This window comes from Rhipicephalus microplus, chromosome 1, assembly GCF_043290135.1.
Source record: "Rhipicephalus microplus isolate Deutch F79 chromosome 1, USDA_Rmic, whole genome shotgun sequence".
Taxonomy (NCBI): domain Eukaryota; kingdom Metazoa; phylum Arthropoda; class Arachnida; order Ixodida; family Ixodidae; genus Rhipicephalus; species Rhipicephalus microplus.
Window position 1 is genome coordinate 76451037 of NC_134700.1, and position 26620 is coordinate 76477656.

A 26620-nucleotide genomic window follows, 5' to 3' on the forward strand; every position below is an offset into this window, starting at 1 on the left:
TGCAGTGTGACAAGCGGTTACGGGGCCCTTTTTTTTTTGAAGCACTACGTGGTGTAAATTTCTCCTCACTGTGGAGTCGTGGACCAATGTGGTAATCTTGCCAAAGTCGTTATCCTGATTGCATTAATATTTGGGGTTTCCACGTCCCAAACCACCACTTGATTATGAGAGACACCGTATTGGAAGGCTCCGAAAATTTCCACCACTCGGTGTTCTCTAACGTGCACCGAAAGCTGAGCACACAGGCCTACAGCATTTTCGCCTCCACCGAAAATGCAGCCACCGCAGCCAGGATTCGATGGCCGTTATCCTTCCTCTTAAATTTACAGAAAGTTCACTGGTCTGAAAATATTTTTACGGGAAATAAGTAATGCTTAGATGTTCATACATACCGCAACATTGCCAGAATAAGATCGCTGAAATAGAAGAATTTCACAAAACTTCCACAGCAGTACATGGCAGGAAAATTTTATTAACAGTACTAAGCGTCAAGCACTTTTCGCATCTATCTGCGCATATTTGTATCTATCTATCTAACCGCTTTCGTCTGGGTGTTCTCGTGATCCCCGTCTTAACTTGACACGAAGAAAAATTAGTATGGAAGGGTAAGATGATTTGAAGAATATGACGTGCTCGTGAAGACATGAATAATGTCACAACCCCGTCGCATACGTCGTGGAACACTTAACGCCAAACAGTGGCAAATACCCGCTGGCGGTTGTGTGCCACTGGTATGCGGGTATGTGCCACAGGTGACTATCTACCCAGGATTGACGCGAACGCACACGGGTAATTTTAAGGCGTGAGCGTTGAGAAAACCTGACATCAACAGTGTTGACCAGACGAATGCAAAGAATGAACGTCAAGGTTCACGTGGAAATTGAGCTCCTGCACTCCGCATGGCAATCAAGCATCGTACCACAGAGCCACGCCAGGCTGTGAAGCTATATTTAAGTAGAAACTTATGTTTGCGAAATGCCGATTTCAGTCGCAGTGCTGGCAATCCAATTTCATAAACTTTACAGATGTACTGTTATGATGCAGCCGTCACGTTGGGTTAACGTTAATTGTAGCTATAAGTGTCATGCACTCAAGTTGATTTATGTAGCGGTATCGAAGGCCACCATCATCGCGAGCACCAGCGCTTCATATCAGCTTATCGCTTCAAGAGTTGCTACTATACTCATGTTCCTGTTGGCATCCTTGCGCAAGTGCAACAACTGGCTATACAAGCATTGGAAACTTCGACATACGTGTTTGAGTGCAACATTTGTACGTATAACTAGCGTAATTTCATAACGTGTCACGCAAAAAAAATTACACCATTGTCACCTTCCCTGCGAATGCTTCACATAACGTCGATTACCAAGGTAGGAGATCTGCCGGCTTTTTTTTTTCTCTTTAATGTATCATTTGCTTCAAATGTACTTGGGTGGTTCCGAAAGCAGCTGGCGTAGTTTTCGAAGAAAAACAAATGTCGATATATAATCAACCTATTCGTTGCTTGCAGTATGTGAGGTGTTTATTTGGAGCCGCGATATAGTTGTTACTGCCTTTCATAGACATGAAGTATACCTAATGGTCGTTCTAAAACAGTTTCATTTCCTTTTTATAGCATGAATGATTTCTTGAATATTGACAGTTATGGCTTTGTTGCGTAATTAGTGCTTCGCACAAACTCCTCTCCGGCAAGTCTGCAAAAAAACGTTGAAGTACAGTCGTTCAGCACAGGACAAATGTATAAAAAAGTGACAGTTCTTATAGGATTGACATAGCTGTATTACGAATAACATAAACAACAAAAGGTTATACATTAGCTATGTTTTTATCAAATGGGTGTACAATAGCAATTCAAGCATCACCTTACATGCCCCGCTTTGGGGTCATAAGCAACCATGAAAACCGATGAAGCTAGAAGGAAGTGCGCACTACTTAAATTACGCTACTGAGTATGCGAGCCACTTAATACTACTTGCATAATACTTAACTTGCGGAAAAAATTCGACAGACCCTGTAACGCTTGGCTGAAAGCGAAACATCTGACATAGGCTGCTACTCGGTGACTGCATCGCATAACCCCTTTTACCTCAATGTGAGGGATCTGTCGAATTTTTGTCATTGTGCTCTATGGTGGTTACGCACACCTGCAGTTGTGGCACTGGGCAACAATACAACCCAAAATCGGCCGCTGGTGGGGTCTGATTACAGTTGCCGCTGTATAAAGAAATAGCACTGCCTAGTAGCTTCCTTCAAAACTGGAATCATTCAATCCATAGAAATCACTCTCGCCCCGTGCCCCAATTTTATGTTCATTATCAGCCGCGATATGTTAAGCGCCTCCGCAGAACCTTTTTTGTTGTCCTTGTCTATACATAAAAATAGCTGGATGCCATATTGCAAATCGGGGATGACTTATATAACGCACAAGCTGGCAGTGAAAGTAGTCGAATGAGCGTAGCGTGGCGCAATCTGTTCACATGGGAACGAAATAATACTTCGATGTTTCTGTGGCACACCGTCTCTAGCCTTTCTACTTCATCAAAAAGCCACCGTCGGAGCTGAAAAGGGCCTGGTGCTATAGCATGACCGCATCTGAGCACGGTGACCGCTCAACCAGGCCTCTTAGGATACGGCATATGTGAGTTTGGAGCATTTTCTTCCCATCTTAGAACCCTCCTACGGATGCGGCTTATAATTTATCAATGTTATTTATACCAGGTTAAATATACGACCAAGATTAGGTGCATAGTGTTTCAATGTTAGTGTGGTTTCCACGTTATAACAAGCTTCACCGCAGGCAGCATTTTGAAACGCGCAGGATTTTCTAGTTTTCGCACATGCCATTCTCTGAAGAAGGGAAATAGACACTCTAATAAGAAAACTTGCAAGGCATTGCAGGACCTACCTTGCCCGGGTCACAGGTCATGCCATCCAGCATTTTGTATTGGCCACATGACGTATAATAGGGGTACTTAAGGCAGCATTGAAGAAAGCATCCATTATCCTGCAGTATAATGAGCATTACACATTACTCGAGACTATGACAATTATTGGGGATTGTAAAATAAAATAAAATATGATTTCAAATTTCAAGGATTTGTGCTACAATCGTTTTTCCACGCTGCCCTAACCGCTGTAATTTCAACCGATATTCACCGGCGCAATATGGAGGCCACGTAGTTCAACCGACTACTATGCAACTACTGCAGGCGCTCCAAGAAAGTTTTTTTTCGTCAATCATGGTCTCCACTGGCTGCCCCTGACGCGTGTGTTGGCAAGTGATTGTCTTCATATAAGTTTCGAAGGTGTTGCTATCATCGCCAGTCACATTCGCGAACTCTGATGCGAACGTTTCCCATGAACTACTTCATCACGGCGCGACTGCCCAAAGTGAGAACCCCCACAACGCTCCACGCGGACGTCTCCCGGTAGACGCCAACAAAAGTCCCCTGCGGGTACTACCGACAACTTCGCTTCTTCAAGCCAAGACAAAACCCGGCAAAACCGAACTGACACTCCCGCCACCGTGGGTCATCGCTACCCTACCCGCCGACACGCTGGTCGAGGGAGTGCGACCGACTGACGGCAGGCGTTTGCGATTAAAGGCAATGTTCCAAGTCTTGCTTCGCGAGGGTTTTTAGAAGCAAGAAAAATTGTTGAGAAAAAATTTCATTCTGAGCTACACGTATCCTCACTTACGAGCTACTTGAATGCTTAGGTAGTCCCGAAAAGTTTGAAGATAAGATTTAAACCAGCTACTTACGAACTTTTGACCTTTAGCAAAGCCAAATGGCAAGAAGTGTTAAGTAAAGCGTTCTTAGATCTGATACCGATAATTATTGACCATTATAAATCTTGCACACATAAAATTCAGCATAGAGAAACTCGGCTGGTAAATAAGCTAAGACAGCATGAGTCTGAATGTTTATTTGCCTATAAAAAACGTAAGAGGACACGTTAAACACAACTAAACAGAAGAAGCTTCTACGTGATGGTTAAAGTTCGCACGAGCGCGACTTTGAGGTGACCAATCGATTGATTGATATGTGGGGTTCAACGTCCCAGAACCACCATATATATTGTGCTTACAATATATATATATATATATATATATATATATATATATATATATATATATATATATATATATATATATATATATATATATATATATATATATATATATATATATATATATATATGTAGCGAAGCCTCCGAACTCTGAAATGGGTCGAACTCTTGAGTACCTTCTAGTGGGGCTACCCAACAAGAACGCCGCTCGCGCTGGGAGTCCGTGCTTGGCCGTTACTTTCGCCATTGTGTATACTCGCTGTCTGCCCGCTAGTAAACGCCATAACAAATTGGTGGAGAGTGCTACGATCCCTTTTGATGCCCTGGGAACTGCGTTCACGTACCCTGCAATCTACAATGTCCCACGACGCCTCGCAGCAAACGCCTCCTCCCATGCCACCCCCTTGTGCCGGTGTCCCCAGGATCCGAGATCCACCCATCTTCACGGGCGCCGATGGCACTGACGTGGAGGACTGGCACTGACGTGGAGGACTGGAGCGTCCCCAACAAATGGGACGAGGACGGCAAGTTGACAAACTTGGTGTTCTACCTTGCGGGCGTTGCAAGCTTGTGGTACAACAACCACGCGTCCGATTTCGCAACCTGGTCCAATTTCAAGACCGCTATTACCAACGTTTTTGGCCGCCCTGCCGTTCGTAAGCTGCAAGCCGAGCAGCGCTTACGCGAACGCGCTCAGCAGGCTGGTGAATCATTCACCAGTTACATAGAAGATGTCCTGGACCTTTGCAAAAAATCCAACGACAGCATGTCCGAATCAGACAAGATCCGGAACGTCATGAAGGGCATAGACGATGATGCCTTCACGATGCTGCTTGCCAAAAACCCAGGCACAGTAGCTGAGGTCATCACGCTGTGCCAGAGCTACGAGGAGCTCCGCCGGCAGCGTTCGATGACCCGTCGCTCTACACCACGAGATGCAGGGCTTGCAGGCTTGGAGGCGAGCTGTGATCAGGTGGCACTGCTGGCAGACCCCAAGTCCTTCATACGTGAGGAAATCGCGCGGCAGTTCTCTCTCCTGCCCTTTGCCCACCCACCGGCTGCTCAACAATCGGCCACTACCATTCTTCCACCCATCCGCCGAGCAATTGAGCAGGAAATAGCGGAGGTCATGCCGGCGTACCAACCACAACAGCTTCCGGCCCCTGCGCCCCCAAGTTACGCCCAAGTGGTCGCTAGGCCGCCTCCAGTCGTTCAACCGCCCGCCCCACTGACTTACGCCGAAGCTGCCGCACGACCTCCATCCTCTACAGCGGCTATGCCGGCTACGTATGTTGACGTGACCTCGCAGACTCAGCTCCAGCACCCCCTGCAGCCTTTCCAGCCACAGTTCCGTCCATCGGCTCTTACGTCATGGACAAGACCTACCCCAGCGAACCGATGGCGCACACCCGACAACCGACCCATCTGCTTTGCCTGCGGTTACGCCGGTCACGTAGCCCGTTATTGCCATCGTGTACAGCCGGCTCCAATTTCTTCGCCTATAGCTGGCCACCTCAGCCGTCCCTATCACGACGAACCACCGTCTAGGCCACCGCCGTCTCGCCCAGGTTCATCTCCTCGAAGGTCGCCGTCTCCACGACGTCGTTCCCTGTCCCCCATGAGGCCAAGTTCGGCTAATCATGAGCGGGAAAACTAGTCGTCGCAGTCCCCGAGGCAAGGACTGCGATGCTATTGCGATATGAAAGCCCTCAGAGCCGCCCATCTAATGTCATAGACGTGCTTGTGGACGGTGTTCATGCATCTGCTCTTATTGACACTGGAGCTGCAGTATCCGTTATGGACGAAAACTTCTGCCGCTTGCTTCGAAAAGTGACGACGCCGATTTCTGGGTTGTCCCTTCGTACTGCCGGTTCACATCGTATCCATCCTTCAGCAGAGTGCACAGCTCGCGTTGTCGTTCAGGACGTTCTGTATGTCGGCCAATTCATCATCATTCCTGCATGCTCTCATGACGTCATCCTGGGGTGGGATTTTCTCTCCCGCAACGACGCCGTCATCCATTGTGCCGCTGCCGAAATTGAACTCTCACCCTTCTCGCATTTGACGCCGGAAGACAGTCCCTCGACACTGAGTAAGATTCTCGTGAAAGACGATACCATAGTGCCTCCAAGTTCGGCAATGGGTGTATCTGTCTACTGCGCTGGACTCTCCGACACAATTGCACTCGTTTCGCCATCCGACCGTGCTTGCCGAAGGAAAGGGTTGCTAGTACCTTTCGCGACCGTGCAAATCACCCAGAGCAACGCCGCTATTTTTGTGACCAACCCATCCCCGTACACTGTTACCTTGGTTCGAGGGGAATGTCTCGGCAGAGTGGAACCAGTGGATAACGCACAAGTCCTGGACGTACCTGATGACTCGCGTTGTCCCAGTTCGTGTACCGTCAGCGCTGTTTCCACTTATGATTCATCATCTCCTGATGTATTTGGCCCTTACATTGATGACAATCTTACGTCGGTACAGCGTTCCCAGCTTCTGGACCTGCTGCGAGAATATCATTCTTCTTTCGATGTCGGGCGAAGTTCTCTCGGTCGCACGTCCGCTGTTACACATCGTATCGACACTGGTGCCCATCCACCATTACGGCAACGTCCCTACCGCGTGTCGCCTACTGAACGTCGGGAAATTAACGAACAGGTTGATGATATGCTCAGACGCGACGTTATTCGGCCATCGGACAGTCCATGGGCGTCTCCTGTTGTTCTTGTCGCCAAGAAAGATGGTTCTGTGCGGTTCTGTGTGGACTACAGACGGCTCAATAAGATCACTCGCAAGGATGTTTACCCACTGCCGCGCATCGATGACGCAATTGACAGCCTTCACGGAGCCGAATTTTTTTCTTCTCTCGATCTAAGCTCCGGGTACTGGCAAGTACCCATGGCTGATGACGCTCGACCGAAGACTGCGTTCATCACACCCGACGGCTTGTACGAATTCAACGTCATGCCGTTTGGTCTATGTAATGCACCTGCGACCTTTGAGCGCATGATGGACACCGTTCTGTGCAACTTGAAATGGCACACGTGCTTGTGTTACCTCGATGACGTTGTTGTGTTCGCTCCAGATTTCTCCACGCATCTCCAACGTCTGAAAGAAGTTTTCGCACGTGTGAGCAATGCCGGCTTGCAACTAAATCTGAAGAAGTGCCGCTTTGCAGCACGGCAACTCGCCATCCTAGGGTACGTCGTGTCTAAGGATGGCATTCTTCCTGACCCAGCGAAGCTTCGGGCTGTGGCTGAATTCCCCAAACCTGCGTCCGTCAAAGAACTGCGTAGTTTCGTGGGCCTGTGCTCATACTTCCGACGCTTCATACGAAACTTTGCTACGATTATATCACCGCTGACGAAGCTCCTTGGAAGTAACGGGCCCCTCAATTCGTGGTCGTCTGAGTGCGACGACGCGTTCGCGAAGCTCCGCCATTTGCTGACGTCTCCTCCCATTCTACGCCACTACGACCCTACGGCCCCGACGGAGGTGCACACAGACGCCAGTGGTGTAGGCCTCGGCGCTGTCCTGGCGCAGCGCAAACCCGGATTCTCTGAATATGTCGTAGCATATGCAAGCCGTACGCTCACGAGAGCCGAGACAAACTACACCGTCACGGAGAAAGAGTGCCTGGCGATCGTCTGGGCCCTTACAAAGTTTCGACCTTATTTGTATGGTCGCCCATTCGATGTCGTCACCGACCATCATGCACTATGCTGGCTTTCATCATTGAAGGATCCCTCAGGCCGTCTCGCCCGTTGGGCTCTTCGCTTACAAGACTATGACATCCGCGTGCTGTACCGCAACGGACGCCAGCATGCTGACGCCGACGCCCTCTCGCGCTCCCCTCTGCCTGAAGGTGATGTGCTCTGCTCAGTATCCTCAGCTGCTGTTTCTGCCATTGATGTTGACATCATCGCTACCGAACAGCGAAAGGATAATTCGATCGGCCCGCTCATCGACTTGCTCTCTGATCCATCCGCAACGCCATCCACGCGTGCCTTGCGTCGTCAAGCTCGCCATTTCGCCATCCGTGACGGCCTTCTACACCGACGCAATTACGACGCCGATGGCCGGCAGTGGTTACTCGTGATACCCCGCAGTCTGCGGTCAGAGATATGTGAATCCTTCCATTCTGATCCGCAATGCGCGCACTCTGGGGTATTCAAAACCTACCGTCGTATTCGACAACGCTACTTCTGGCACGGGATGTACCGCTATGTGCAGCAGTTCGTTCGCTCCTGCCTCGCTTGCCAACGCCGCAAACCGTCAGCACACATGTCGCCAGCCAGTCTGCAGCCGTTACCTTGCCCTGAGCGTCCGTTTGGGCGCATAGGTATCGATTTGTATGGACCACTTCCTCTGACGTCGGCTGGTAACCGCTGGGCCATCGTCGCCGTAGATCATTTAACGCGATACGCCGAAACCGCCGCTATCCCTGCGGCTACTGCGCGTGATGTTGCGTCCTTCCTACTGCATCGATTTATACTGCGCCACGGTCCACCTCAGGAGCTTCTCAGCGATCGAGGCCGTGTCTTCTTGTCGGAAGTCGTCGAAGCCATTCTGACGGAGTGCCATTCTGTCCACCGAAAAACTACTGCTTACCACCCACAGACGAATGGCCTCACCGAACGCTTTAACCGCACCCTCGGCGACATGCTTTCTATGTACGTCGCTGCCAACCACACTAATTGGGATAATATACTGCCCTTCGTCACCTACGCCTACAACACCACCCCTCAGAGCACGACTGGTTTTTCACCTTTCTACTTGCTGTACGGAAGGCACCCGTCGCACACCATGGACACAATGCTCCCGTACACGCCGGATCCATCTGAGTGTACACCTATTTCCGAGACAGCCAGGCTTGCCGAAGAGTGTCGCGAGCTTGCCAAGACTTTTACGACGCAAGAGCAAGAGCGGCAGAAGAGTATTCGTGATGGCTCCACCACTTCTGAGCCCACGTTCCTTCCTGGTGCGCTTGTATGGCTCTCGATCCCGACCTCTGCAGCTGGCCTCTCTTCCAAACTACGTCCCAAATACGAAGGCCCCTACCGTGTCATCGAGCGCACCTGACCCGTCAACTATCTGATCGAACCCGTTGAACAATCTTCGGACATGCGCCGCCGTGGGCGAGACATCGTCAACGTGGAGCGCCTGAAGGCTTATTATGACCCGCTCATAGTAACAAGCTGTTAGGTCGCCAGGCGGCTCCCTCTTCGACCCCGGGGTAATTGTAGCGAAGCCTCCGAACTCTGAAATGGGTCGAACTCTTGAGTACCTTCTAGTGGGGCTACCCAACAAGAACGCCGCTCGCGCTGGGAGTCCGTGCTTGGCCGTTACTTTCGCCATTGTGTATACTCGCTGTCTGCCCGCTAGTAAACGCCATAACAATATATTAGTGTATTCAGTTATGATGTTTGCACGTCCTCGTTGGCATCATATTATTCTGTTATTTAGACCGTATTGAGCTCGGCCCAGGTTATACTTCCTTATTTAGGCTCTCTTACGCATATCGATAGATTCAAAGGTAGTGCAATTTATAGTTCGTCTGTGGTGTTCGAGACTTTCATGCATTGACGCTTCTTAATCATGTATTTCTGCTCGTGGGAGAGCTTTCCAGGGTCTCGTCTAACATCCGTACGTCCGATTGCCGATAGCCCCACTCTAATGATACTTGCGAGATCATTGCTTCAGCGCTAAATGGAGCTTCTTCCGCTAGAGCCGAGTGTCAAGCCTGGGGCGCGACGCTTCATTTATTTGCTTTGCTTCTTAGCGCATACTTAAGCATTTGCTGCTTGCGTTTGTCATAGCAGTGGACGTCAGCTACTCCGAGCTTTAGATATTTGATATGCCTAGGAGCTATTGGTGGCGCACCATGCAACCGAAGGTGGTTGCGTGAGGAGGGTCGACCCGTGAAGTCACCCAGGAAAAGATAGGACGCATGGACGTACGCCCTGTGCCGCTTGCATTGGGTGAAATTGATCGCCAAATGATGTATATTGGACCAATGTACTTCCTTAATTGAAAGGAACAGCGCAATGTTCGCTACCTTATTTTTTTCCGCACTTCAAATGGTGGTGGTTTGAGCTAATCGACGGTGCATCCACGATTCTTTGCGTATTTCTTTGCATGCCACAAAAGCACTGCCGACTAGAATTGACGTATAAACTGAATGGCACTCCGAAGTAATTACTACCAAGCCTGGCTGACTGATTTGCCACAGTAGTAGGCCGCTAGTGAGTAGCGCGCCATTCCAACTTCATGAGACTGAAAGACGCCGTCGTCAATACTTGAGCCGTCAACAACGTGGAATTGCTTATTCAATGGAACACAAGAATTTAACTTCCCATTAAGTACCACTTGTGTCACAGCCATGCTGAGACTCTCATTGTGCGCAATTTACTGCACTCGCATGTTGCATGCAGGTACTATAAGCGCTATCAAAACTTGAATATCGGAAAAAATACACACGTATGCTTTTCTTAACGTTGAAATTGCGAAACTTCATCGAGCAGCAACGTCATTCGGAAGGTACCCATGAAGTGCAGGAGAAGGTGGAAAAGAGGCGTGGATTGTAGTTGTACCTGCACGTTCGATTGTTCTATTTCGTTTTGCTGGTCAAGCTCGAGTGTCTTGGTGGCATGCTGTGCTCCATAATACCGACAGAAAGTGGGCTACATGTAATGCACGTACAAAAAACAACAACTATGGTTTCGCTTCACCTCGCTCTACGATATTATACAAGAAATATGAAGGGACTTACGACCGTACAAAAACATTAGCGCACGAGAGGATGTGAAGTGCAAGTCGTTCCTCGTAAGTTAGCTGCTCATCGTTCATCGCCGTCATCAATTCCCTCCACTGAGTGACTTTGACAACACAAACAACGCGTACCTCACCACGTTTATCCGGGCGCTGAGAACATTTCGCTTTAAAATCCGCAAACAAGCGAGTCACTTGTTGTGTGCTACCCTTTATCAACAAAGGCGCAAAAACAAGTGACGTAGCCTCGGCCAAGTTTCGGAAGAGCAAATGATCAGCCTGCGCGAATCTTCGCCTTCTTCACAAAAGCACCGTTAAATGCTATACCCACGTAAAACAATGTTTCAACTGTAAAAGTCAGACGGTAACATTTAACTAACCTACGTGGCTATAGAAAATATCGCGAAGCTGATATGAGTACGATGCAGCCTAGCGCGTGTTGACACGTATTTTCGCAAAAACTTTGCGTATCTCAAAAAAACGAATTATAATTATTGTGTCACGAACGTTATGGTTTACTCGCTGATGCACCAAAGATGCAAAGTGGTTAGCTTTCATTCTCACCTTTTTCACGAAGACCTTTCTTGATTCCTTAGTATTTCCCATTAGTCTCTGGCAGTAATATTTCTTTCGTATAGTCTGTCCAGGAAATTTCTTTATGTCTCTCAGATAGTTTTGCGCGTTGAGAACACTAATGCAATGATCGGACAATCTCCTGCAAGAAGCAATATTGCCATTTTCAAAAAGCAATGATGCAAGACGATGATGACTCTACGTCGACATAAAACTACTTTCGATATTTACGTGTAACTCATTTGGGAAGCTAATTATATATATAATTTAAATTAGAATTAAATAGGTAAATTCTTAATAGGCATAAACTTTGGCGATTGACGGGACTTTAGTGAATACATGTGGAATTTCCTGATAGCACATACACTGTTAGGTTACATGTTGTAACTGTAGCCAATTACAGTTGGCAGAGGGAGTTCATTTAAGGGGGCCTTGACGCCAAACTTTCAACCATAACCTGTGTTGTGTAAGTTGTCGTTGTCCTTGTACGTGCGCAGAGAAGCTGGCGAAATATTAGCGCATTTGATTCGTGGAGTTAATTTATAGTCTAATATTTTCATGAACAAGTGAGCAGGATGAGAATTTGGGCAAGATTTATGCGCTCGCTAATCGTGACGTAACAAGCTGCTGGCTGGGCGAGATGCTGCATGGTCTGCATTCTGGAAGACGATCGTCTTCCGTGGGCAGTTGCGCTTGCAATCGAGCTTGTTCTGCGTTGTTCAGCTTGCCACTCGAACTAGATGACTTGCAGCAGTTCAAACGTTGAAACAATTCCACCACGAGACCCATGTAGCGCTGGTACTTGCCGCAAACAATTTTTTCAATCTGTTTGAGACCAAAATGTTTCATGTGAATTTGCAGTGCGTATGCCATTTCCACTACCATGGTGCAAGAGTAATCAGGCGTGGACACTGAGCGCGCCTGAGCGTCCAGATAGTGTTCGGTCTCGCGGGCGTGCTGTGCTGTGAGCCGTCAGATGGTGCCATGGCCAACGTACCCAGAGAGTGGTGTTGGCGCACTCAAATTCCTCTGCCTCCCCAACGTTTTCGTTCCAAGTGGTGTGAGTAATACCTACAGCGCGAAGGAAAGTTCTTTTTCGGATTAAAAGGTAGACTTTTACCTGGTTTAAGGAATCATTGGCACGAAAATGCCTTGTGGAGGTTGTGAACGTCGTGAACACATATAACACAAATAGTTCCACTCACGCGCACAAGTATTTTTGTCTGCTCACAGTATTGCTTGAAGCAAAAAAAAAAAATAAAGTCAAGAAATGTTAGCCAGCGCTTTTGCTCCATCAAAATACTTCCACAAGGGGAAAAAATGCAAGGAACTTCCGACTGCTTTCATTTACACATAAAATCATCGAAGCATTTACGCTTTTTTATTGTGAACGCAATATAAATAAAAATTTAAAACGCGCAAGTATTCCATAACAAACAGACAAGAGCAATGCAGTTGTTGCACAAAATATATATGTGTTTGAAACACGCAAGTATTTCACATAGAGCATATTAAAGCAATGCAGTTGTTTATGGCTAGATGCTGCGATGCGAATTCGCATATATATTTATGCCAATGATCACCGTCAGACAATAACTGCCAGACGGCACTTTGAAGAGAGGGACACGCTCCGCACAAGTTCGAAGCCAGAACGGCAATTTGGTACAAAAAACACGTTCTAGTCATTTCGAGAATCTTTCATCAATTTGATGTCACCTTCGTCGACAGAATATAATTGAACATACGCGAAGAAAAAAAAACCTGGCTTCTAAACAACGTGGTCACACATGCCAACAAAAAGATCTAGAATCAGCAGCATGCACGTTTCTGTCGAGAATGTTGCTGAGACCAATACACAGAACATTTACCAGACCAAGACGGCTGACCCGGCTCCTCATAGCGCCTTCGACGAGATTACTGATAACGGCCCGAACGTACATTATCGGGACGCGCTGGGATGGCGCTTTTCAAAGCGTTGCGAAGAGAGTGTCAGCACCTGTATTGATAGGGCATCGTGCCCCTACGGATAAATGTTTATCAAAACTACTCGCAGGTTGTGCGACGATTAAGCGTCATACTTGCTAGTATTTTACCTAAATCGAATTGAATCGATAGAGTTCCACCAGATATTCAGCCAAAATGTATATCGTGAGTAACACTAGCACCGCACTGACCTGAGGTTCGCTTCGGATAATGCGTACAAACACCACACGCAACACCCAATTCAAAAGTAACAGTCGCAACGTGCAACATTGTTACGGCTACTTATATATGATGTTCAGCACTAAAACTCGCGCATGCTCGTACATGCTAGCAACCGTAAATTCTCACGCTTTACCAATCGCATGGTGGAAAGTAAGACTTACTAATGAGTGTAGCGTCGATAGAACCCCATATCTAGAGCTCGCTTGTCAACCTGGCACGCTTGAAATAAAGCCACTTATCATCGCGGAAGGCCGTCTGCAACATCTTCCACAACACCGAGGTTGTTGGTTGGTTGGTTGTACTCAAGAGGAATGGCTTAAAGCACCACGGGGTACCAGCCATGACTCGTGCGGCAGTGGGATTTCGAAAAAAAAAACAGGAGAGGGGGCTGCCTCTGAAGATTTTTTTAGGCCAACGAAAAGATACGTTGTAACAGTCTATTATGAATTGTTATAGAAGGAAAAAAATAAAGGTAGCAAAATGTATTGTAAAATACATGAAATATACTAATGGCGCAGAAAAAGTAATAAGTATGTACTTGTGATGTTGGCATGGTTGCAGGTTTGAATATTTTAAATAGTTATGTACAGCTCCATTTATGCCCTTGTTGCAATGACCCAGTGGTGATGCCCATAGGGAGAGCAAAACCGTTTCAGACAGCTCGAGCCCATGTTTTCAAAAAGCTGGTGTCAGAAGTTCTCGCCTTAAATTTGATACCTGTGGTATTTCGTAAGAAAGTTCCCTATAGTTTCTGCTTGTGTACAGTAGTAACATTGAAGGAAATGAACAAAGTCAGGTTTGTATGAACAATATTTAAAGGTGGAATGATGCAGCGCAATTTAGTAAATGTCACTTCAAATTATCTTGTTGCACACCATGAGCTGTACCGTGAAAACTTGAGGCGCTGAAAGTCTGCTACATTTAGAACAGAAGATCGATTGATATGTGGAGTTTAACGTCCCAAAACCACTATATGATTATGAGAGACGCTGTAGTGGAGGGCTCCGGAAATTTAGACCACCTGGGGTTCTTTAACGTGCACCCAAATCTGAGCACACGGGCCTACAACATTTCCGCCTCCATCGGAAATGCAGCCGCCGCAGCCGGGATTCGAACCCGCGCCCTGCGGGTCAGCAGCCGAGTACCTTAGCCACTAGACCACCGCGGCGGGGCATTTAGAACAGAAGAGTTGGTGTGTTCATGACGTGTACAGAAATTTTGAAATTGCACGATTATATATGGGCAACACGGTCTTAGAATATTCAGGACAGGACAATTAACTGATGATGTCGCCAGTTTGTCCGCTGCTTCATTTAGTGTTAGTCCAGTGTGACCTGGGACCCAAACCAAACGGACAACACGTACATGATTGGGCATCGTTGGCATTTGGCTTCCTCTTGGCGTCGACGCTTTTTTCCTCACTGGGGCCGAAGTCAAAATGCACAGGGTACACGACGTCGCCGCCGCTTCTGCTGCTCAGTGAACCATTGCCCCAATTGTGAGGTGATGGGGCCGACGACATGGCGATGTTACCGATGGCACGCCACAGCACTTGCAACCCGCTGACACGTGCGGACACGCGACAAGCAATACTAGCAACTTAGTGAGCACACTGACCGCATGGGGCAGGTGCTGTGTACGGCGGCACTGCTGCTTATGGGTCGGGACGTCACGAACGCCATAGCAAAATGGCGGTCGCCGGTGGTGGGCAGAGCTCACAGCCGATGAGTTATACGGTTTATTTTATACTAAAATGAACTGTTACAGTCGAGTTCTTACACGTAAACATGACAGGATGCTAACTGAACATACACAGCATGCTAACTGCTTTAAGTACTTGAATAGCTGGATGAAGCTCTCGAATAACTGGATTTCACTGCGGCATTTACAAGAGACCAGCAAGAGAGGAGCTTAAAGAAAGTGTACCAAGGCCTATCGAGGTAGTAAAAACAAATGAATATGTTCCTTGATGATTCAAACGGGTAGCAGCCCTGCTTACTATGAAGGAATTTTAAGACGTGGTGTCTTTTGGCAATGCATGATTGCCATAGTAGTACTCTGTCATGTTTCTTGTTCATTGTAATATCTTTATTTTGTCCCCTTGTGCATGATGTCCAACCAAAAATATAGAAAAAAAACACCAGCAGGCTCTGTGGTAGAATGTGGGCTGGCAGGCAGGGGACCTGGGTTGGAATACCAATATATGCTTGCTGCTTTTTATTTACTCAGTTTTTTTCCTATTTCGCATCACGGTGGTTTCCTGTCGCGCAAGCGATGTCAACATTTTCTCAACGCTCCTGCATTAAAATTATCTATGTGTGTTCTCGCTGTTTCTTAGTAGATACCAAGTGTCCATCACCAGTGGCACATACCCAACTGTGGGTATGTGCCACTGTCTTGCGAAATGTGTTTGACGACGGACGCGACGGGATTGTGACATTATTCGTGTTCTATTCAGTGCATTATATTCCTCAAACCATCTTAATAACATGGTACCATCTTACCCTCCCATACTAGTTTTGGTTCACGCCAAGTTAAGGAGGGGTTCAAGAGAGCACCGAGACGTACGCAGCTTGGTAAATAGATAGATACGCGGATAGACGCCACAAGTGCTTGTAGTACGCAAAGAATTGCTTCGCATGCAATGCTTAGATGTTTATTCAGGGCTCATTCAACATTTAATTGCGGGTAGGAAAGGATGTCCAGGGCATACATTTTCAACTCAGTAATGTGCCCTCTTCCTAGTCAGTGAAAAATTTCTGTATATCAAACTCTGTGTCTTTTTCACTTTTCCTCCCTGTTTTGTCACTCTACATTTCTCTTTCTCCTTTGCTTATAAATGATTTTCCCCTCTATCTGCTTCTCTATACTCGTTCTGCCGTCCTTCGTTTCATCCTTCTCACCCTCTCTTTTCTTTCACACCTCATTTCTATACTAATGAACACAACGCTATATGGTAGCTCTTCTAGAGTGCGAGCACTTTGTGGGGAAACGCAGAGCCATTACTTTCCTAAGTATCCCACTTCATTGGGTTGGTAGCTCAGCTAAGAGATGTACACTAGCAAATGGAAAGTCTGCAGGCACGTTATTTGCATTGGTGAGGTGTTATCTTTACCACTGTTCCAGTGTACTGGGATTGAATTGGCCGTTATTTGATGCAGTTCTATGAATGCAAATTCTTTTCGGCTTTGTACTCGTGCATGGGTCGTGATATGAGCACCATCGACATATTGGCTCTCTGTCTGTACATAACCACTGTAAAGGGCAATGGCTATGTTGAATAAATACCATGAAAGGAAACAAGGATAAGGTAGCCGAGTGGGTACGGCGTTCGCCTTTGTATTGTAGCTATGCGGTTTTTATTCTCCCACGCCGTTTTTTTTGCTTTTTTCCTGGGGCGACCTGGGTTCCTCTCTCAATTAAAACTGGGGAATGACTTCTTCAGGACCTCAAGAGAGCTTACTACATACCAATAATTTGTCGTTTCTTTTTCCACTGTTTCTTTTATTTCGCTGTCTTTGTGCTTGTAACGAGCCCATCTAGTGTTTGTAAGCGGTGGCCCCGTAAGGACCGCTCCCCACCCTCCCTGTGCATAGGTTCCAAAATAACTGTTTTTCACCGCCACCTTTATCACGAATCGGAGTTTTCGCAATCGACGCTGGACAAACCAAGGCATGTGTCCTGGGAGCGATGCAAAAGGGGAATAAGGCGAATAGAGCGCCTGTCAGTTCATATATCGTACCAATGAAATGACGACACAAGGTAAGACGAATGCACACAAAAAAGGGAACATAAAAGTCAAACGCCAGTTCTTAACTCCACGTTTATTCACATGCGCCGAATATAAATGTGTACCAACGCGTAACATTACACAGATTCCCGTTTATAAACGTAAGACAACCAGTGTGAGCGACCAGTACAAACAATATTTATTTCCTGCGCACGTGAATTTAGGTACAGTTGAGAGTCGACACTTGTGTTTTGTGTTTAATTTTTCGTGTGCATTCGTCTAACCTTGTGGTGCCGTTTCAGTAGCATGAGTTCATACCCACTTGCCCAGTTGTCAGTCCTTCGGTTAATGATGATGATAATTTTCTTTCTACGACATGCGGCGAACCCCCAGCAAGACAGCTCTGTAAAAAAACAGACAGCATGTTCACGGAGTGAGTGATGATGAGTGGCTAGAAGCGTCCACCCGCCCATGATACGTTTGTCCGTCCGTCCACCCGTCAATCCATTCGTCTGTGTGTCCATCCGCTCGTGCTTTCATTCGTCCTGCGTGAGTCCATGCGTCCGTACATGGTTCCGGTCGTGTGTCCGTCCGTCCTATTTCACGCACTTCTAATGGATCAACGCCGTCTAGGAAATGATACAAGAAAGGTTATGAGACAGTGCCATCTATTATACTGTTCGGCAGATACTTACTGTTACGTCTGACGCCAGACAAGGTTAGACTAAGAAGAGCGTCACCCCTGAAATTACCTGTGCCTACCGCACGTGGTCTGTCTTGGCGTCTTTCGCTACCCTGGGCCGCAAGCAAGCGCCTTAAATTGAAAAGCAAGGTGCATTAGTGAGTGATAGGCGAGTGGTACGTTTTGGAGCTCAATGCGGTTGTCTATCTACCCTGTTCTACATGATGAGCTGTCTGCGTCGGCCAGTTGCATGTCGTGCAGCGCCTGCAAAAGTAATGTCATTGCCTCTGCCGTTCCCTCGTAAACTTTACGTGTTACCGTTACAGTTCAACCGATTTTGCATGGAACAGTGGCGTTTCTTCGTTTATACAAAAATGGAATTAGTTCCTGGAACGTCTTTCCGTACAACACTGCTAAGAATGTAGTAGGCACAGTTGAGCTCGTTGTTCGTGATGTGTTCGCCTTGAGAAAGATTGAAATCTCGTCATGAAAAACAATTATTGGCGACGATGAAGCAGGAGGCAGGTTGGAGGCAATAAAAGCTTCGAGGTATATTGTACCGATATTTATAGACAAATATTCACAGCTTACCGAAGCATATTGACAATACCGTAGAAGTACACAGCATCTTACTCCTCTACTGAACTCTTTTTAGTTGGAGCCTCTGCGCTGTTACTACATGCGAAGAACCGAGTCTCACTGATCGGCCACAGAGTGGCCCAGAGAAATGTTGCATCGTACAGATACTTACTGATCTATCAGTTAAGTAATTGGAGCCTAGACCCAAAGAAATCGAGTTCCATCCATCCTGTCTTCATTACGTTGCGGTAAACAAAGAAAAGAGAAGGCGACCTCTGCTGGGCTGCCTCAACATTTTCTTAGCAAATGTATTGACCGTTAACTTATCCCACACTTTTTAGGGCTGGCCTAATATAAAAACAGGGTGTGTATAGTTTCTCCAGGCCTTGGCACTCTTTTTCATCATGGCTCTCTCCGGCCTCTTCACACGCTCTCACCGATTCCTTGCTGTGTGGATTTATTACGAAGCGTACAGGTATGGCGTAGTGGTTAGGGCATCAACCTCACGTACAAAAGGTCCGTGATTGGAAGTCCGGTGCCCAGCGATTTACTACAAGCTTAGATAAAATTATCCGCATGTTGATATAATTGCATTAGGAAGCGTGGTGTTGAGCCTCACCGGTGACCATCACCGGTAACACACTCTCACTAGAGGAGAATTTCCTACCGTGACGTGCTGCAGTATCTGGCCACTACCTCCTATAATGGTGCGAAAATTAACTCTCGACCCTCAGTCCAAAGCGGCGGCGAAGCCACTAATGATGGCGGTGGTCAGATCTGCAGCGCAGCATAGGGTGCGTAGAATCTCTGGGTCCGGACAGGCCGCCACTGAAACCTGAGCTTGGCAACGTTTAACGCCAGAACCTTATCTAACCAGGCATGTCTAGCTTTACTATTCGAGGAGCTAGAGGGTGATAAATTGGACGTAGTAAGGTTCACTGACGTTAGAAGAACAGATTTTACCTACACAGTGCTACAGACTGGGCACGTCGTTTTCTGACGTGGCTTGGTTAAAGGAACAGAACTCGGCTTGTGGTTCCTTATTCAGAGAAATATAGCTAGTAAAATAGAGAAATTCTATAACATTATTCAAAGGACGGTAGGTATCGTAATTAAACTCAATAAAAGATACAAGGTGAGGGTGGTACAGGCTTACGCGCCTACATCCAGCCATGATGACGTGCTAGTTGAAAGCTTCGACGAGGGCGTGGAATTGGCAATAAGTAACGTAAAAGCACACTATACTGATTAGCGAAATCAATGCCATGGTAGGGAAAAAGCTGGCTGCAGACCAGGCAGTAGGAGATTATGGCATCGGTACTCGAAATTCCAGTGAGGAGTGATTTTAGAAATGACAAAACGCAATAATGTACGGATCTTGGATACCTTGTACTGAAAGTGAGGGAACCGCAAGTTAACATGGAGGTGCCTTAATGAGGGAAGTACGAACGAATTAGACTTTACACTGAGTGCACACCCAGGCATCGTGCAGGATGTGCAAGGGCTTGGGAAGATACGATGCAGTGACCATAGATTAGTACGTTCTCGAATTCGCCGGGAGTTGTAAAATGAACTACAGAAACTGATACGTAGGAAGCTATGAATGAGCTAGCAGTGAGAGGGAAAGTACAGGAATTCAAAGTCTCACTTCAGAACAGACACTCATCTTTTATTGAGGAACCTAGTCTTAGCGTTCACGCAATGAATGATATTCTGACAACTATTAATATGGAGTGTGCTGTAGAGGTTGGAGGTACGGTAGTTAGACAGCACACTGGCAAGCTGTCCCAGGAGACGAAGAACCTCATCAAGAAACTTCAAAGAGAGAAAGGCTCAAATACAACAGGCAAAATAGAACTGGCAGCGCTTTTGAAGTTGAATATTAAGCGTACGTTATGTGATGCAAGAAGGTGAGAATTTGAACATGCTCTGAAGATTAGAGGAAGCGTCAAAGCGATGAAGAGAGAAAACCCGGACGTATGCACTATGGGACAAGGAAGGCAATGTAAGTACCGCTATGAATAGGATAGTTAAAATAGCTGAGGAGTTTTACAGAAGAGCCTTGGAGGGAATGAGTAGGGGCAAAGCAACTGGTGAGGATCAGGTAACGTCTGATTTGCTGAAAGACAGAACACAGATTGTGGTAAAGAACTAGCTACCCTGTTTACAAATGGTCTCCGGATGGTGAGGGTACCAGAATCTTGAAAGAATACTAACATTATATTAATACATGAGCAAAGAGATGACAACGACCCGAAGAATTACTGACCAATCTAATGCTCTCCGTCGTATACAAGCTATTTACAAAAGTGATTGGTAACAGAATTAAGACAACTATATAATTTAATCAACCAAAGGAACAAGCAGGATTTTGAACAAGCTACTAAACAATCTACCACATTATTGCTATCAGTCAGGTAATAGAGAAATGCTCAGATTACAACCAATCACTATCATAGCATTCATTAATTACGAAAAGGCGTTTCATTCAGTAGAAATATCAGCACTCACGCAGACATTGCGGAATGAGGGCGTAGACGAAGCATATATAAACGTTCTGAAAAAAAATTACGGAGGATCAACTGCCACCATGGTGCTCCACAAATATAGCGACACAATACCAATCAAACAGGATGTAAGACAGCGCGATACAATCTCCCCGATTTTATTTACCGCGTGCCTGGAGGAGGTTATGAAAGGCGTAGAATATGAAAAGGTTTGAATGAGAGTTAATGGAAAGTACCTCGGTAATCTGCGCTTCGCCGGTGACATTGCATTGCCGAGTAACTTAGAAGACGAATGGCAACTCATGATTACGGAGTTAGACAAGGAGAGCAGAAAGGTAGGTCTTGAAAGTAATCTGCGCAAAACATAAGTTCGCTCGAGGCGCTGTTCTCAAAAGAGAACAGTGCCTCGAGATGGGTGATACTATTCTTGAAGTTGCAGAAGACTTTGTCTATTTAAGACGGGTGATAACCATGGAGTCTAACCGAAAAATTGATGTACCTAGAAGGATAAGATTGGAATGGAGCGCATGCAACAAGCACTCCCAAATTATGACTGATAGATCACCACTATCCCTCAGAAAGAAGGTAGCCCCGCCGCTGTGGTCTAGTGACTAAGGTACTCGGCTGCTGACCCGCAGGTCGCGGAATCAAATCTCGGCTGCGGCGGCTGCATTTCCGATGGAGGCGGAAATGTTGTAGGCCCGTGTGCTCAGATTTGGGTCCACGTTAAAGAACCCCAGATGGTCGGAATTTCCGGAGCCCTGCACTACGGCATCTCTCATAATCATATCGTTGTTTTCGGACGTTAAACCCCACAAATCAATCAATCAAGAGGAAGGTATATAACAGTTGCATATTGCCGGTACTTACCAATGGAACAAAAACCTGGAGACTTTCAAAGAAAGTTTAGCCTAAATTGCGGATGACGTAGCGAGCAATGAAAAGGAAAATGATAGGTCTAACTTTAAGTGATAAGAAGAGAGCTTAGTGGATTAGTGAACAGACCGAGGTTAAAGATATCATAGTTTAAATCAAGAAGAGGAAATGGATACGGGCGGGGCATGTAATTCGCAGGCAGCATAACCACTGGTCATTAAGGGTAACTGACTGGATTTTTAAGGAAGCCAATCTGGTTCGGGGGAAACAAAAAAATTAGGTTGGTAGGTGAGATTAAGAAGTTTGCGGGTTTAAAGTGGCATCAGCAAGCACAGGACCAAGTTGACTGGCGGAACATGGGGGAGGCCTTTGTCCTGCAGTGGACGTAGTCAGGATGATGATGATGATAATAATGTTTACACATTTTGCGCAACGTGCCCGCAGGCACACTCTCAACTAACACTAGAAGTGACTACGGGTTCGCATACCACGACTTAGATTTGTTGGTGTTGTAGCCTAGTGCCTTTACGCCATCTTGCTGCACTCACCGAGTTATTACTACGGTGCTAGTCATTAAAATAATAGTGTCACGGGGTCGTGACGTGGCCGAAGACAGGAGACTTCGTGTTGGGATTTAACTGTTTATTTTGGCGAACCTGTGCCCGGTAAACGGAAAGTCCAATTACAGCAGCAGTCTTGCACAGATAGCAGTCTCGGACTGATAGCGGCGAACGGAGCGTCGGCCTTCGATCAACAACTGACAAGCGGCGAAGCGCGTCGGCATTTATACTCTTGCCGTCGAATGTTCTAGCGTTATCGCTGGCGGTTGCGTAGGTTCCAGAACAATCTGTACCGTTGGCACAGTGGGCGTGATCTTATCGAAATGATCTACTACAGTCCGGAACCTTCTCAAAAACTGCAGGCGCGGCTTGCACTGAGAATCGTGTGGTGTTTTGCGACGATAGCAAAAACTTGGGAAATAGAACGTGGCATTGCCCCCCTCGCTCCGGCAACCCAAAGAGCCACCAACTTTCCGCGGTTCACCACTGGAAGGCGCGGAAAGCTGGATCGAAAGGTTCGACCGCGTCGCCGCCTTCAATGACTGGACGGACGAAGACAAGCTACGGCATGTGTATTTCGCCTTGGAAGATGTTGCTCGAACCTAGTTCGAGAATCAAGAGCGAAGCCTCACAACGTGGGACGCCTTTCGCGCCAGGTTCCTCACCACTTTCGCAAGTGTGGTGCGCAAGGAGAAGGCCGCAACTCTCCTCGAAACCCGCATGCAGATGCCAAATGAAAACGTGGCGATATTCACGGAAGATATGATTAAACTCTTCCGCCACGCTTACTCCGACATGTCCGAAGAGAAGAAGGTGCGTCTACTTATGCTAGGAGTAAAGCAGGGACTCTTCGCCGGGCTGATCAGAAACCCGCCTAAGACGGTCGCCGAATTCATTTCAGAAGCATCTACGATAGAGAAGACGCTCGAGATGCGCACGCGGCAATATAACCGTAGCTTCTCGTCTCCAAACTATGCCGACATTCAAGCGCTCGGAACCACTGACTTGCGTGAGACGATCCGAGCGATCGTGCAAGAGGAGCTGCGAAAATTACTTCCTTCAGCGCAGCCTCACGTGGAATCCATCGTGGACGTCGTACGCCAGGAGATCCAGCAGTCGCTGGGCGTTCCTCAGCCTCAAGAGCCGCAGCTGCAAGTCATGAGCTATGCTGCTGCAGCACGCCGCCACGCCCCTCCTCCACGCGCACGCCAAAACGCCGCCCCATCGCACTTCCGTCGCCAGACACCACCGCCGCCACCACCCCCACCGATGACCTACCGTTCGCCAGCGGGCCAGTGCAGTGCGCCGAGGAAAACCGACGTTTGGCGCACCCCTGATCACCACCCACTGTGCTACCACTGCGGCGAGGCCGGGCACACTTACCGCCGTTGCCAGTACCGAGAGATGGGACTGCGTGGCTTCGCCGTCGATGCACCACGTCCGCAGCCAGGGGAACGGCCACGTGACATCGCCGACTACCTGACAGGAACTCAATGGACACCACGAAGTCCTCCTCGTTCGCAGTCGCCCAGCCACCGCATGTCACCGCACCCCCGGCAGTACTCCGGCCCAACGTGGTGCCGGTCTCCTAGCCCGTATCCGGGAAACTAAGGGCAGCAACTGGTGGAGGTGAGGTTGCTGTGCGACAAACTACCGAAGAACCGACGACGACGACGACGCCGCGACGGAGCTTTCCAAACACAACGCCAACCAGGCAAAGCCCTGACGGCGAAAGCTCACTTACCGAAGGTGGCCTGACGACGCAACATGGAAGCAGCGGAACAAGCCGACGCAGCCGTGACCCGACGCCACGCCCTAACTGTAATGCGAGAGGGCGAACTAGTGACCTCGACGTTCTTATCGACGGCCACAGTGTGACCGCTCTCGTCGATACTGGAGCCGACTATTCTGTCATCAGTGGGTCGTTCGCCGCAAAGTTAAAAAAAGTTAGGACAGCTTGGAAAGGCCCTGAAATCCGCACAGCCGGAGGTCATCTCGTAACGCCTGCAGGAATCTGCACAGCGAGAGTCACCATTACGGCCGTATTTATCCTACAGACTTCGTAGTCCTACAGCGTTGCTCTAGAGATGTCATCCTTGACATGGACTTCTTATGCCTCCATGGTGCTGTCATCAACCTAAAAACAAAGTCGATAACGTTATCCACAGAAGAAGCACTACCACCGCGCACGCCGTCAGTACACCATGACTTGAATGTGCTGGGAGAACAATTCACTATTCCGCCTCGCTCAAGCGTCATTATTTCAGTCGGCGCTCCTAAATCACCTGACTTGGAAGGCGTCGTTGAAGGCAGTCAGCATCTGTTGGTCACCCGAAATATTTGCGTCGCAAGAGGAATAGCAGAGCTGCGGGGAGGCAAAGCAATGGTTATGCTCACGAATTTCAGCAATGAGTACAAACATGTGAACAAAGGAACAACGGTCGCATACATCGAAGAAATTGTCGAAGCCACCAGTGCTTTCGCCCTCGCCGATTCTGCGGAACCTGCTCAGAGGAACCAAGCCCCTCCCATAGCTTTCGACGTCAATCCCAGCCTTCCGAACGATAAGCAAGAACAGCTCAAGGCCCTGCTCCTGCAATACGAAGATTGCTTTTCGTCGTCATCGAAAATGCGGCAGACCCCAATCACGAAACATCGCATCATAACCGAAGAAAATGCCAGACCACTCTGTCAGAGTCCGTACAGGGTTTCGACGCGAGAACGTGAGGCCATGAAGAGACAAGTTGATTAAATGCTGCGGGATGACATTATCCAGCCGTCCAAGAGTCCATGGGCGTCCCCCGTGGTGTTAGTGAAGAAAAAGGATGGGACCCTACGTTTCTGCGTCGATTATCGCCGCCAGAACCAAATCACAAGAAAGGACGTGTATCTTTTCCCACGAATAGACGACGCACTTGATCGGCTGCATAACGCCAAGTACTTTTCGTCAATGGACCTCAAGACTGGGTATTGACAAATCGAAGGCGACGAAAGAGACCGAGAGAAGACGGCGTTTATAACACCAGACGGTCTCTTCGAGTTTAAGGTGATGCCCTTCGGCCTTTGCTCAGCGCCTGCAACTTTTCAACGCGTTATGGATACAGTACTGGCAGGATTGAAGTGGCGGACTTGCCTTGTGCACTTGGATGACGTCGTCGTGTTTTCCTCGAGTTTCGACGAGCATCTTCGGCGCCTTGAAGCTGTACTTCAAACCATCAAGACGTCCGGACTCACACTGAAACCAGAAAAGTGCAGATTTGCGCATGAGGAGCTCTTGTTTCTGGGGCACGTTATCAGCAAGTCTGGAGTTCGTCCCAATCCACGGAAAACAGCCGCCATCGCCGTCTTCCCACCGCCCACTGACAAGAAGGCCGTGCGCCGATTTCTGGGCCTGTGCGCCTATTATAGGTGGTTCGTGAAAAACTTCACCCACATCGCCAATCCTCTCACCAACCTTACCAAGGTCGACTTAGAGTTCAAGTAGGAAACGCCACAGGAACACGCTTTCCAGGAGCTTAAACATCGCCTCCAGACGCCTCCGTTACTTGCCCATTTCGACGAATTCGCCGAGACAGAAATACATACTGACGCAAGCAGCATAGGTCTTGGCACCGTTCTTGTGCAGAGGGCTGACGGACTTGAAAGGGTTATTAGTTACGCCAGCCGATCGCTATCCAAAGCAGAAGCAAATTATTCCACAACCGAAAAGGAGTGCCTCGCCATCATCTGGGCTACGTCGAAATTTCGCCCCTACCTCTACGGCAGGCCCTTCAAAGTTGTGAGCGACCACCACGCCTTGTGTTGGCTAGCCACCTTGAAGAACCCTTCAGGTCGCCTCGCACGATGGAGCCTGAGACTTCAAGAATATGACATTACTGTCATTTACAAGTCCGGAATAAAACACTCCGACGCCGACTGTCTCTCTCGTGCGTCTGTCGACCAACCGCTACCCGACGACCCGAATGACGACTACTTCTTGGGAACGATAACTACCGACGACTTCGCTGAACGACAGCGGGCCGACCCGGAACTTAAGGCCCTAATAGAATACCTCAAAGGCAGGACC

The 26620-nt window shown here is 47.8% G+C and overlaps 1 protein-coding gene across 2 annotated transcripts in view; it reads right to left on the bottom strand.

Moving 5' to 3' along the window:
• Positions 1-1504: 1504 nt before the first annotated feature.
• LOC119178679 (venom metalloproteinase antarease-like TtrivMP_A) overlaps positions 1505-26620 on the bottom strand; it is a 369468-nt gene continuing 344352 nt past the window's right edge. For both annotated transcript variants that reach the window (XM_075881864.1, XM_037429911.2), the window contains 3 exons: positions 11407-11557; positions 2906-3004; positions 1505-1694 (listed from right to left, as the gene is read on the bottom strand). In XM_075881864.1, the coding sequence (XP_075737979.1) occupies positions 1662-1694; positions 2906-3004; positions 11407-11557 (283 nt within the window). In that variant the 3' untranslated portion in view covers positions 1505-1661. The remainder of the gene's footprint in view (positions 1695-2905; positions 3005-11406; positions 11558-26620) is intronic.